The following is a 14,483-nucleotide window of genomic DNA, read 5'->3' on the forward strand; positions in this document are numbered from 1 at the left end:
TCATTTATCAATTCATTCCATATTACACAGCACACATGTCTGATGATTGGAGAGTCTTTCCTTCCATCTAGGACAGCAAGGTCCAATGCATGTGGTCTCTTAACTTCCTTCATCATTTATAAGACATGGTGAAGGGAATGAAGTTGGAGTCTACCAAATAATTTCACCTGAGACCAAGTATGGAGATTTAACCCTATAAAAGATCTGTAGTATCATCATATTCACCTAATGCATTCCTCCCTATTACTTTAGACAGAACTGTAAAAAGACACATCTAATCTGTGGGCTTTCAGCTTGCTTAGAAATCTTCCAGGGTTGAACTACTGTTCCCTTTATGATACAGTTACCTAGGGATAAGTCACACATTATCCCAATACCTAGTTTTTAAAATATATAAATCATGTTTCAGAAACACTGAACATTTACATGTTCACTAACTCATGTCCAGAAACCTTTCTACAAATAATTTATCTTCTGGAAAATTAAATTGTCACTTCCCCAAATTAGTTTTCATTTGCTTAGCAAATATTACACCTATTTTTTCCATTTAAAAAAAATCTTCTGTCGATTGTCACACAAAAAAACTCCCACAAATGTGTGTTAACATCCATTCATGATATTGGATCACAGAAATGACATTTGTAACATGCTAATCCCTTGTATTTGTGTAATCATGTAAATGTCAGGGATCATCACCAGATCAATTGACTCATATGCATGGTGACCTTTAGGTAGAGTTATTAAAGTCACAAATCTGGATGCATCCTTAACAACACTAATGGAGAAAACATTCCATTTTTAGGATCTGTCACTCTTAAATGAAACAGGGCATAAATGCTTAGAGTCCAGTCAAAGTGAGTGCCTTCTAGAGGATGCAGTTAAGAATCTTTTAAATCTTACTTCACTTTTAAAGAAAAAGTTATAGTTGTAGTTTGGTATCATCTGCCTTCAAAATAATCTATATACTGCCTGGTATTACATTAGGCAGTGGCATTTCAGGTACAACTTTGACTTTTCCTAAGCTTGCTCTCTTTCTCTTGGATCAATCGCATGCCCCAAGAGCTATGCCATGTTTAACACAGAAACAATTTTTGTCTATATTTAACTTTGGCCTAGAAGCCTCAATTGCCTTCCAAACTTGTTTCGTATTATGTCCAAACATCTCCTAAACTAAAATGTCAACCATACAAACCTCCACCCCTCCAGGCTTTGGAGAATCCCATTTTGTGTTTAATAGAAGGTTTCTTTTCATTTGATGTCATCCAATCTGCTATTCCATATGGGCCTTCCAGTTACCTCCTAACATTATTAATTTGTTCAAATGCATGTTGCATTTAAGGAAAACATGAAAGCATCCACAACCATAGGTATGAAAAGCAATTTAAGAGTGTTGATGATTCCCTAGAAGGTAAAAAACTAAACAAGTGAGGCATGAGCATATCTCCCTGTACTACACCAATGTGCTAGGCTGTTGTGCATGCACCACTTCTGGCACTTTTTCCTATTGACATATAAACTATGCATGAAAACAGGATTGGAACACACCATGTGTAGAAAGTGTCTAGAAAGCCTGCACACAAATTAAAATGTGGGACTTTAGGTCTATGCAGATATAGGCTCACTAACTGGCTAGTGTACAAATACCTTATTTATTACATTATTATCCACACTTCTTAATCACACTAAGCAATGCTAGAATTGGCACACACCAAACTTCAGTACATGAATTCAGTGCTTCCTCTTTCAAGATATTATTCTACATGAAGGCTTTTCCATCCATCATATTCTTCCATACAGCTTCAATGATAGCTTAAGTTGCTTCATTTGGGAACAGTACTAAAGAAACAACATTAATTCTCAGTACAGTGGTACCTCGGTTTACGAACTTAATCCATTCCAGAAGTCTGTTCTTAAACTGAAACCATTCTTAAACCAAGGCGCACGTTCCCTAATGAGGCCTCCCACCACCGGAGCCCTTCCACTGTTCAGCTTCTGTTCTTAGACCGAGGTAAAGTTCGCAAACCAGGACACTACTTCTGGTTTTGCGGAGCTCGTAAACAGAATAGTTCGTAAACAGGGCTGTTCTTAAACCAAGGTACCACTGTATAAGCCAATCTCGTTACCTGGTGCATTTAAAATGTCTTATCATTTCTCAGTCACCCCCTCTGTTGCTAAATTTGCAAGCATTTAAACTTATTAGCCATTCAGACCTGCATGCAAATAATGTATTTGGAAAGATATCCATATAGCCTTGCACTAAAAAAATCTCCTGAAGCATTTTCTTCACACAACTTCCTATTCTCTTCTTTTCCATAAACTGCTAATGAATTCAGCCCTGGCCCATCCCATTCCCTTTTCTTCATCTAGCATTCCCCTTTCAATACATAATATATTCCTATTGGAACCACAGATCTGAGCAGCTACCTTAAGAGGAATTTCCCCTCTGTGCTCTGGGATGCATGCATTTGATTTGACAACATAAGAAAAGTGAGTGAATCTGGAGCAGCCAATGTGTGATAGGCCAAGTGGTCAATAGGCACAAATAAGCTGAAGGGCTTTTTCCTTCCTGTTAACAGCGCTGAGCGCTGCTTCTACTCAAGCATAAAGAGATTGTCGCAGCCATCTAACTAGGGCCTTCAATGCCTGGAAAGGGAAAGAAAATGCATGCAATAGGAAGCTACAGAACTCAAGAGACATTTCCACAAATGAGAGATGATAAGCTCACTAAATGGTTGACAGAACAAAGAACCTATGGTAATTTGAATGATTATACTAGTAAATAAAAAGCATTATCAGTTAAACATTCTCATTAAGGCAGCCATCAGTGTGATCTATCGTTAGCTTTGGTTTTGAAACATGTTGTAAACATGTTGATGGCAATGAAATCAATGGATTCTAAAAAACTCAGAACTCAGATATTTTCAGGGAAGGCCATAATGTTGCATTGACCTTGAGAGAGGATCAATTCTATTGAATGGCAGCCCCAGTTAACAAACCCCTTTTACATAGTCTGTGAACTTGGCATGAACTCTGCTTGAAAACGCAGCAGAAAATGATAGCATAATACTTGTGCATTATCCGCATTGTGCAAGAAAAATCTACTTGCCTTTTCATATAACTGTGTGGCAGATGAGCCTTTCAGTTTTAAAGGCTTTTCAATGAGTTGTAGGTTTTTTAATGTTTTGTTGTCGAATTCTGGAGGCCCAGAACAAAGATTTGTTGGTCTTTAACATGACAAGCTCTGAACATTTTTGTAAATACAGGGAACTTCATTTCTTTAAAATGTATTATGATAATGGCTGGTGTGAAATCTGTTCATTAAATAAAAGAGGTAGGGAGAAATATAAGCAAAAGTTAAGCTGCAATCATATACCTGGGAGTAAATCCCATTGAACTCAGTGGGAATACTTCTGAGTAGCACACATGCACCTAAAAAGAACCTCTTAAATTTAGCTTGTTACATAGTATAAAATGCATCACGTTTGGAGCTTGTACCTTAAATATTTGTTTTCCTTCTTATAACATTATTCCAAAAATATTTTTGTTCTTTTTTTGCTTTGCACAATTACAAATATAAAGCATAATTAAATAGAGTGGACATCCAAATGAAGTTCAATGAAGCACTGTACAGATTGTCATCTGTAAAGCTCATGTGTCTTTTTTTTTGTTTACAAAAACTCAAACTTTTTCTTAACAATATAAATTATTGTATATTTTATAGATTGTGAAGTAAAATGGTAAAAACTCAAACTAGGGCACCTGATGGATGAACTGGACTGGCACCCACTTTTTTGCATTACATGTAATATGTATTGTCATGCCAGTACTAAGGAATATAGTTCCAAAAGCATACTAATAATGACAGAATATGTCTCTCTGCAATAGAAGTTTGATTCATCTGTGAGAAAGCTGGCAGAAGGACATGGTAAGATAAACAAAGAGACTGGATTGGCAGGGACAGGTACATGGCAGACAAGGCTGACTAATTCAGAGAAGAGTCAGTCTTGAAGACATAGTGATAGCTGAGAAGAATAAAACATGACTGAAGGTCTACAAATGAAAAGAGAAGTTGAGGTGCATACGAGTTCTAGGAAGCAGAATGACAAGGCATAAAGATTAATCAGCCTTGATTATGTGACATAACAAAAGACAAAAGGCAATGGAATATTATTTACCTTCCATTTAATATACACATTTTATAATTCTGATCATATTCAAAGTAACCATGGTTTTCTTTTAAAAATTAAAGAAGCAGGGCTACTTTCATCTGCATATTCTGGAAACTATCCAATACTGCCCACAGTGAGGGATGAATTTTTTTGTATACAGCACACACATAAGTTTGTTTCTTTCCAGAAGTGTATTGCATCTCCAGTTTGCAGGATACAATTATTTATCTTCGAAACACCAGGAAACCAAATGTAACAAATGAAAATCTGCCACAAAGCGCACATTCCACACTTTTAAATAACTGGACTGACAATTTGGCAAAAGGAAAACAACTTCCTCTTCCCAACCACCATATGCCAATTCATCATGCAATTAAATAAACCAATTAAATTCCCAGCGCCTGTACACACAACTTAATTGAACTACAGCTAGTAATACACTGCATTCAGTTCCACTCAAGCACACACTTACACAATCAACAAACTTACATCAAATACTCTAAACCAATATATTTAACTTCAGCATTCTCACACACCCTCAAATCACACTGCCCACACTGCAAGCGCTCCCATAACTCAGTCTCGCATCCTCAACCAGCAACCCCCACACATGTCTACACAATGAGACCCAGGCAAACCTGGACAAATACTCGCATACAAGCAGCAACAGTACACAAATACAAACACTCCCCCTAAATAAAACATTCATACCAAGCATTCCCCCTTGTCTGGCACTCGGTCAGGGGTGGGGGATATATCTGCAATAGCAAGCTGTCACCCAAGGGTGGGGAAGGTACAGAACCTACTTTTTAATAGACTGGGCAATGACTCTTCACCTGACCCCACCAACAAAAAAGAAAAGAAAAGGAGAAAAAATACTACATGAGCATGAGCGCCTCAAATAAATATCACCACTTCCCTCATTTCCCACCCAAGGGCTAATGCTAATGCTTATAAATTTCCTAACAAAATTTACAGATTAAATGTATCAAAGACTACATATTTCTCATATGAAATGGAGTATACAGGTTGCAGATACCTTGGAAAATAATGAAGCTGCATGTGGTTTGAAGTGCAGTATAACTATTTTGACATGGTAGAGTTTAATATTGACTGGAATGATGGGCATTATTAAAGAAAGATCAATGATAACCAGAGGTTAAGCCCCTAAGTATAACAAACAAACCTCAGAATCTCAGATGAGCATGAGAGAAGCAGAAAAATGGAAAAAGAAATTCGGAAGGCAAGAAGCATTCGATGACCAAAGGCTTCACAATGAATAGTTAATGTCATTAGACGATAGTGGCTCACGTGACATGCTAAGCCAACCTTGGCTTAGTGAAACAGCACAAGCATGCGGGATCCTGCAGAGGGAGGTTTTCCTTCTCCCGAGTCCTTTTTGCTGTTGCACCACCTGAGCTAAGCCAAAGTTTAGCTCAGCATTTTAACAGGAGTGGTTTTGGTGGTTAAGCTTTCTCCCAAAAAACCACAAGCTATAACCAAGAACAAAACTTGGTTACAAGCTCGTGGTTAGTGAGGAGAGACCTTAACCACAAGCCCCAGTTCGAATAACACACTAAGGCAAACTTAAGCTTGACATGGCAGGAAAAAAGACTGGAGAGGTGTACAGCAGTTGCTTTGGGAAACCACAGTCTCACTAAGGCAAGGATGATAAGGTTTGGCTTAGCATGTTGTGCAAACCAGGTGAGTGAAAACTTCCTAGCACCATGGTGCACCATGTGCATGTGTGTGTGTATTTACACACATACAGAAACACATACTTCTTGACGGCTATGTAGTTTTCCTGTTTGTTACAACAGCACTGTAACATTTCTCCTACCCAGTTAAAAAAAGAAAAGAACTATAAATGGCAGAAATATGAGACCCATTTATTAAAGCAGAAACAGCAGGCTGGTTCCCACATTGAGGTTGGTAAAGGTAAAGGGACCCCTGACCATTAGGTCCAGTCGTGGCCGACTCTGGGGTTGCGGTGCTCATCTCGCTTTATTGGACGAGGGAGCTGGCATACAGCTTCCGGGTCATGTGGCCAGCATGACTAAGCCGCTTCTGGTGAACCAGAGAATGTTTGTTTGAAGAAATAAGCCATAAGCCCTGGTTTGGAAACAACACTGAACCACTGGTTTTAGTTTTACACTCCTGTTTGCACAAGGGGATGAAAGTTGGACCCATCTGCATATCCTCATTAAGTAATTAGCCATGGCTTACAGCGGCAAATGGCCAATAGATTGCATTAATGAAATTTAAAATGCATTACATTGTTCACAGGATCACAAGTACTTTTGACATCCCTTGGAATGTCAAACACTTCATTTTGCTTTTCTCCTGGATCCCCCAAAATTCAGAAAATTAAACTCAAGTGCCTTATGTAAGCAAGCTTTGCCATTCAGCACAGGAAAAAGGGACAGGAGGAATGATCACCATCCAATTTAGTGGGAAGAAAGTTCTTCCTGACAATACATTAGAATCTCAACATAAAAGCATACATGTTCCCTTGAACACATTCAAGTACTCTCCCTTTAGCGCAAATCAGCCCCGTTTAATATTTCATCATTAGCTGTGGCCATCTCTGACATCTCAGAAAATCTTGGGGAGAGAGAAAAGAAAACCTTGGAAATGATTGCTGCACTTATTCCTCTCTCCTTTTCCTTCCTTTTTCTCCTTCCAAATTTAGTGAAGGTGGAAATCAGTGCTCCAGCTGATAGCCCTGCCCCATAGTTTAGAAATGCTTAGATTAATGAAATCAGACCTGCTTCTAGTTATGGCCCTAATCACAGTCACATGAGTCACAGTTGCCCTTTTAATACTTGGCTGTTGCCATCAATTCGTTTTATGTTAGATTTCTATTAGATACACTGCGCTCATTATCCTTACTGATATTATTCCTTTAACATAATGTGCTGAAATGGTGTCATCAATAATGTCTAGCACTACTGCGTAGTTCAATTAATCTTACTAGACTTTCACCTCTTAAAATATAGTGAAATGATTTCCCACATTTAATTTGCAGTGACCTTGATGAAACATGGCATGAGTCAAGATAACAGTAAGGAGAAGAGATGGGAGAGCCGTTTTTGAGGATCAGAAGTAATTTTTCTAGTGAGCATTGTCAGTCTGCTGCCATTTTCCCAGTCTTTCAGATTGGATGGGAAAAGTGTTAGATCTCATAATATCAAGGAGCTTGGGCCAGGATGGTAAGATACAGGTAATTTACTTGGAGCCACCAGGCAGCTTATTGGAAGTGGGAGTTTAGGCATCTCTGTCAGAAATGGCCAGAGGGCAAAGTTGCTACTAAGTGCTGAACCCTGGGGTTTGGGCTAGTTGCCATTATATCCTTTTTAGGGAAGTTGCTTGAGCATCTGGTGGCCAGACAAATCCAGTTACTCTTGAAAGAGACCAAATAGTTGGATCCACACAAACCCATCTAGACAAGCAGTAGGCATTGCCACACAGTTCAAATACATGTCCAACCTTGGGGGGGGCGACTCTATAGGAGGACATAAAGCAGAGCTACTAAGGCATTTGGCTGGGAAAAGGTGTCCTGTTCTAGACAAAAACCAGAGGGTTAAATAGAGAGGCTCAGGAAACTGCGTTCAACTCATTGGCCTGAGGTTCCACACTCGTCTAATATATGAAAGTCTCTACTCTGGTAGGAATTTCGTAACTACAATTTATACCTGATTGTAACTTCAAATTAGACATACATATCAGTATTGCACCTGATTTCTGTGATTAAAAGGGGCTTCCTCAACTACTGCAACAACCTCTGAATCTAAAGTAGAATGTAATTCTCTAAATAGATCTCTAGATGCCTAAGTTTGTTAGCTAGTCAGAGCAGTCAAGTTTTCTGAAAGTATTTTGTTTGAAATTTGGGATGCTTAACTATTTTGTTTTTTTTAAAATAATATTTATTACTTTTCCAACAATTTAAACACTACAAAAAAAAGAACAATACAATACAATACAAATACAATACAATACAAAAACACTACATAACACTAACACATTAAACTAACAAAACAAAACAAAAACAGTTTAAAACACATCAAACAATTTCAATATCTTATCTTTCATTCACTTATTTCAACAACCTCCTCACACCTCCCTTTTTGTATTCCACTTCTATTAATTGTTTCAGCAATTCCTTTCCATCTTCCTCTGTTTTCTATCCTATAATTATCTTAACATATTCTAACCTTATTTTTTCCTTTAATACTCTATTAATCTATTTATACTTAATTCCTTATAACATTTCTACTAAAGCCATATAACTTCATTCCAACATTTTTCTAACATTCATTAATTTTACAGTATTTCTGTAAATAGTCTTTAAACTTTTTCCAGTCTTCTTCCACCGACTCTTCTCCCTGGTCTCGGATTCTGCCAGTCATTTCCGCCAGTTCCATATAGTCCATCAACTTCATCTGCCATTCTTCCCGGGTGGGTAAATCTTGTGTCTTCCAATACTTCGCGATGAGTATTCTTGCTGCTGTTGTTGCATACATAAAAAAAGTTCTATCCTTCTTTGGCACCAATTGGCCAACCATGCCCAGGAGAAAGGCCTCTGGTTTCTTCAGGAAGGTATATTTGAATACCTTTTTCATTTCGTTATAAATCATCTCCCAGAATGTCTTAATCCTTGGGCATGTCCACCAAAGGTGAAAGAATGTACCTTCAGTCTCATTACATTTCCAACATTTATTGTCGGGCAAATAGTAAATTTTTGCAAGCTTGACTGGTGTCATGTACCACCTATAAATCATTTTCATTAAGTTTTCTCTTAGGGCATTACATGCCGTGAATTTCATACCTGTGGTCCATAACTGTTCCCAGTCAGCCATCATTATGTTATGTCCAACGTCTTGTGCCCATTTAATCATAGCTGATTTCACCATTTCATTCTTGACAAATTCTTGATTTTGGAATCTAACAATTCTGTTTCCAATTTTGATTTTTCCACCTGGAAACCAACTTTTTTGTCCAAATTAAATGCCTCCATTATTTGGTAATAATGGAGCCAATCTCGCACTTTGTTTTTCAATTTTTCAAAGCTCTGCAATTTTATTCTGTCTCCATCTTGTTCCAGAATTTCCCAATATTTCGGCCATTTGGCCTCCATATTGAGTTTTTTCTGTGCCTTCGCTTCCATTGGTGACAACCATCTTGGGGTTTTCTTTTCTAACAAATCCTTATATCTTATCCAAACATTAAACAATGCTTTTCTAACAATATGATTTTTAAACACTTTATGTGCTTTTACCTTATCGTACCACAAATATGCATGCCAGCCAAATGCATTATTGAAGCCTTCTAGATCCAACACGTCGGTGTTTTCAAGAAGCAGCCATTCTCTCAGCCAGCAAAAAGCAGCTGGTTCATAATAAAGTTTAAGGTCTGGCAGGGCAAATCCACCTCTTTCTTTGGCATCAGTTAATATCTTAAATTTTATTCGAGGCTTCTTGCCCTGCCAAACAAATCTGGAAATATCTTTCTGCCACTTCTTGAAACAATCCATCTTATCCAAAATTTGCAATGTTTGAAACAAAAACAACATCCTTGGCAACACATTCATTTTTATCACAGCAATTCGGCCTAACAATGATAACTTCAAATTTGTCCATATTTCTAAATCCTTTTTCACTTCAATCCAACATGCTTAACTATTTTGTAGGCAAACAGACAGACATGTTATACTGAAGCCCTGAAGCCCATATTTGCAGAACATGCAAATATGGGATCTTAATTTCTTCTCTGGGATAGCACATATCCTGGATGTTTTCTTTTCCCTTTTGGGGGGCCAAAAGTTCAACTACAAGGATGATTTTTGGAAAGTCCATGTAAAGTATCTTTAGCTTGGAACTACAGGAACCGTTTTTAGATTCATACAATATAATTGTATGAATCATATTTATATTATACTTGTAATCTTACAGGATGAATGATTAATCCCATCAGAATTGTTTTTCAGCAGACGTCTCTGCAGGAGAATGAGAAGAACTCATTCTGTAACTCATAGTATCTTCCTCCTGTTATAAACTGCTTTCCTTTATGTATTCCACACCATTGGTTGCACTGGCAGAAATCTGAAGGTTCTGTCAATGTGATGATGTCTTGAGGATATGAGGTAAATTGCAGTACAAAGTGAAGAGGTGGGGGAAGGAACTTGATACAAGGATTATGTTTTCCACCCAGTTCTGTGTTTCTCATAACCTATGGTTGTCTCCTTGGATTTTTCAGAATAAGCCAAACATATAACAACACAACGGGGGGGGGGAGGACCATAGAGGCTATCAGTTGTCTGCCTTGGTCATTTATTACTACTAGGCACAGCCTGGTCCATTTATTCAGAAAGCCAAAACCACACTTACGTACTCTGATCCAGATATTTTGGGCTATGACTCCCATCAGCCTCAGCCAGCATGGTCAGCAGTCAAGGATAATGGGTGTTGGGATCCAAAACATACGGAGAGAACCAGGTTGAGGGAGGCTGGCTAAGACAGTAGACTGGGAACTCAAGAGTTAATCTAACCATGCAGCATATAACCTGGAGCGAAATCTTTTATTTGCCAACCTTCATTCCAACAGGTTATGCAAATGCACATTTCCTCCTTTTCATTTATTTTTGTTCCAAATTGACACAACTGCTTTAGTGCAGTTTTCGTTTTCTTTATGTGTATTGCTCTGAAAGTCTGACCCAGAAACCCTAATCTTGTACACACTGCAGAGCTTCTGAGTTGTTCTGCATATTTATTTAAACATTTCAAATGATTACAAGAAACAGGGTTCGGGGTGGGGTGGGGGGGAATTACAGGGAGAACTGAACAGCTACTCACAGTCTCTCCAAGAATCTCAGTCCAATGAAAGAGTTGTTCTTTAACCACAAGATCTTGTTGTTACTCAGAATTCTGAAAGGGAGTCAAAGGAAAGAATTTTGTTAATAGAACATGGAAGCAATTTTACTGATTAAAAACATGTAATTACAGTAAGTGACAGTTATGTAAAACACTAATCACAGTCTTCTCTGCTCCATTTGCATTTTCCCTTAAAGCTGCAAACAAGACCAAGATGAACATATAGAATAATAAACAATTCAGCATGCTCCTGTTTAATAACCAAGCAGTCAGCAAATAAAATGTGCTGCCGCTCGTGATGAAAGTCAGAATAAAATTGTGTGTTTTCAGAATGCACAACAGTAAAAGAAACAGTTGCCCATCCAGTTAAGAAAACTGAAGCAACCCCCCTACTGAGACTGTTATTACAAGCCTTCTCCATTGTGGTTACTGGCACGGCATGGCTGGATACACCAAGATTAAATACGATTTTCCCTTTGTACAGAATGCATACTGGGAATTCTTGCACAGGGTCAGAAATTGATTGGCCTCATCCTATGGAATCAGTTTCAGTAGAGGTGACATGAGAATATGGGCAAAATGTTTGTAGTGGTTCAGCACACACTCGAAATTCTCAACTCTCACCCATCATGAAAAGAGGAAAGTCTCAGCTGCTGAGGAAACCCCACTGCCTTAGCAACATTTCATCTCTTGCTGTGCCGCAGCAGTCAATTCACACCATTTTGAAGCACCGTCATCAGAAGGCGCTTTTCGAGATGTGCCAGAATATTCATGACCCTCAGCCCCCAGCTCTCAACTGCTACCAGAATGCTCCCAAACAAAACATAGTGCCTAAAAAAATTGCCACAGAAGCACTCACATAGCTTTGCTCGTGTATCGACAGGTTAGACAGAAACAACCCCTTGTATGGCACGCAGAGGTCAAACTAAAATGACTTATCAGATAGATTTGGTGAATGAATGATGTAGAAACGGAGACTATTAATTATCAACATGTCAGAGAATTGTCTTACTGCCCTGTGAATATTGGATGGGAAACAGAACGGAATAATGGGTGTACTGGAACATTGTCTACCATACAGGACCAGCGTATTGTGTTTTGCCGCTTGAGGTGAAATGGGAAGGGCTGCCCCGACCACCACAGCATCCCTGCAGAAGTATCCCTTACCTAGCTGCTTGGCAGTAGAGTGAAGAAGGACGGGTTCCAGTGAGATCTATCTGGAAATCGGCACTGATGCAGGCACTACTTCTATGTCAGTGGTGGAGTGGGCAGGGCGCCCAAGGCTCCACCCCATCTCATGGGTGGGCTGGCCCTGCTATCATATTTCAAATAGCTCTATTACATTTGCAGTGCAGTTTTAGGCCTTTGGGGGGAACTGAGGCAAAAAAGCTTATATGAGACTTCAGAGTTCTAGAGATACCAGTTTGAATCTTAATGCATAATGTATTTTATGATATTTTAAGTCGCTATGCGCAGGATTTTATTATTGTATACCACCCTGAAATCTTGATGATTCATTTGTTTTAACAGGTGGGGTGGGTGCTGTTTTCTTTGGAGGGTGCAGTTGTTTAAAGTAGTTGTTAAATGTTCATTCGGATTTTTGTATTTGGGGGCTGGAGTACTGTTTAGGGTCTTTTGTCAAGGAGTGTATTGTTTATTCGTGTGTATACATTAGTATTGTTAATTGTTTTGATTGTTTTTATTATGCATTTTGTGGTTTGGCTTTTATTATGTATTTTGTGCTTCGTATATTGTAACTTTGTTTTGGGAACTGCCCTGAGACATATGGGTATAGGGCAGTATACAAATTTAATTTAATAATAATAATAATTTGTACTCCAATATTCTTGGTTTTTCTCCATTTCTACAATGACTCCTTCAGTTGGGGAAGAGTGAGGAGAATAGCAACGGAATAATAAAAAGGGTATGAGGCCTAAATTGAGGAATGCTATAGACTAACTGGCGATAGATGGAATTTTTTAATGAAGGCCAAAACCAAGCTACATGACAGATGTCTGATCAAAGGTCAAAACTCTCCAGATTAAAATGAATCTGTTAACCTTGGTACATTTTTCCACACAAAAGCAGCTAAAAGATCCTTTTTTTAAAGTTCTTTGTGACTGAAAGAACAGCATTCTTTTTTTATCCACTTTTCCATTTAATGGGGGTCATATGCTTCTTTCTGACTGATGCTGTCTCTGAAATGGAGACAAAATCTGAAAGCATCACGGAAAATTGTAGATTGTTTTTATGCTTCTTAAATTACAATTAAACTTTAATAATGTTAAAACAAACAGCAGCCTCCCCATCTTCTATGCAAAGACATAAGAAAAGTTAATAGACTTATTTGGAACAATGAGAACATACTTTCCAGAGTCTACATTAGAATAATTTTGAGTTGTATCTCCCCCAACTTCAAATATTCAGGAATAAAGAATATGAACACAAGTGCTTCTAATGGTCTTGTATATGGTTTTTATTTATCATAAAGTTAGGTAAGAGCCAGAGAAACAGATGCAAACCAACAGCAGTGTAGTGTACTGGCTAGATTGGGGAGAACTGGAGCTAGATTTCTCACACTTACTAGGTAACTTGGCTTAGTCATTGTCTCTCAGCCTAACCTATCCCACTGGGCTGTTGTAAAGATAAAATCATGCACATAACCTTGAGCTCCTTAGGGGAAAGGCAAAATAGCAATGTATTAACACAAACTCATTCCTCCATGACGCTTACATCACACACGTCAAGCTTGTTTGAGAACATTTGTTCTGTACTCCATAGCAATAGCTCCAGTATGTATGATGGGAACAGGGGAAGACACATTTATCTGGGCATGGAGACCGATTCTTAGTCATCCCCATGTCACAAAATACACATACATATTTCCAATTAAAATTATAATTGGAAAATGTTTTCAGCATTGTAACTATAGGATTTTAAAAAATATCTGTGGTGCAAATATTCTACTTTTCAGTCCTGGCTTGGTGTAAAACACAAGCTAACAATATTTTACAGACAAGCCTTTCACGGGAGTGGCAAGGCCACGCAAGTTACAACAATTGGTTTCTTTTCCTTGCACAGAGGCAAACCCATACTCTTCACTGAGGACAATAAGACCTAGTTCTTGCCTGCAAAAAGGGTAGGTGGGTTGCAGCTTGAAACCAAACTCTGCTAAGGCAGTTATATACATAAAATAAATTCCTACAAGACTGGAACAGTTCCAACCATACAAGAGCAACCCCTGCTTTTGCATGGCATGTGCTGGTATGATTTCAGTCATTGGAACCTCATCAGCAAGGACTTCTCACAAGTGATTTGGCATGCGGACTTGTGGTTTTGTTTTCTGCGGCAACCCTTCTCCCCTCAAATGCACAAATTAGGTCTGACTCAACTTTCACTCCATAGAGCTTCTGCTATGTCCTGTAACAAAACGCTGGCTTGAGAA

General features: G+C 38.4%; 1 protein-coding gene across 1 annotated transcript in view; it reads right to left on the bottom strand.

The window, feature by feature from the left end:
• Positions 1 to 14,483, bottom strand: part of ADGRA1 (adhesion G protein-coupled receptor A1) — a 310,291-nt gene that overhangs the window by 253,617 nt on the left and 42,191 nt on the right. Inside the window, exon 2 of the mRNA XM_053388799.1 lies at positions 11,021 to 11,092. Coding sequence (XP_053244774.1) covers positions 11,021 to 11,092 — 72 coding nt within the window. The remainder of the gene's footprint in view (positions 1 to 11,020; positions 11,093 to 14,483) is intronic.

The sequence above is a fragment of the Podarcis raffonei genome, chromosome 5 (assembly GCF_027172205.1).
Source record: "Podarcis raffonei isolate rPodRaf1 chromosome 5, rPodRaf1.pri, whole genome shotgun sequence".
Lineage (NCBI taxonomy): Eukaryota > Metazoa > Chordata > Lepidosauria > Squamata > Lacertidae > Podarcis > Podarcis raffonei.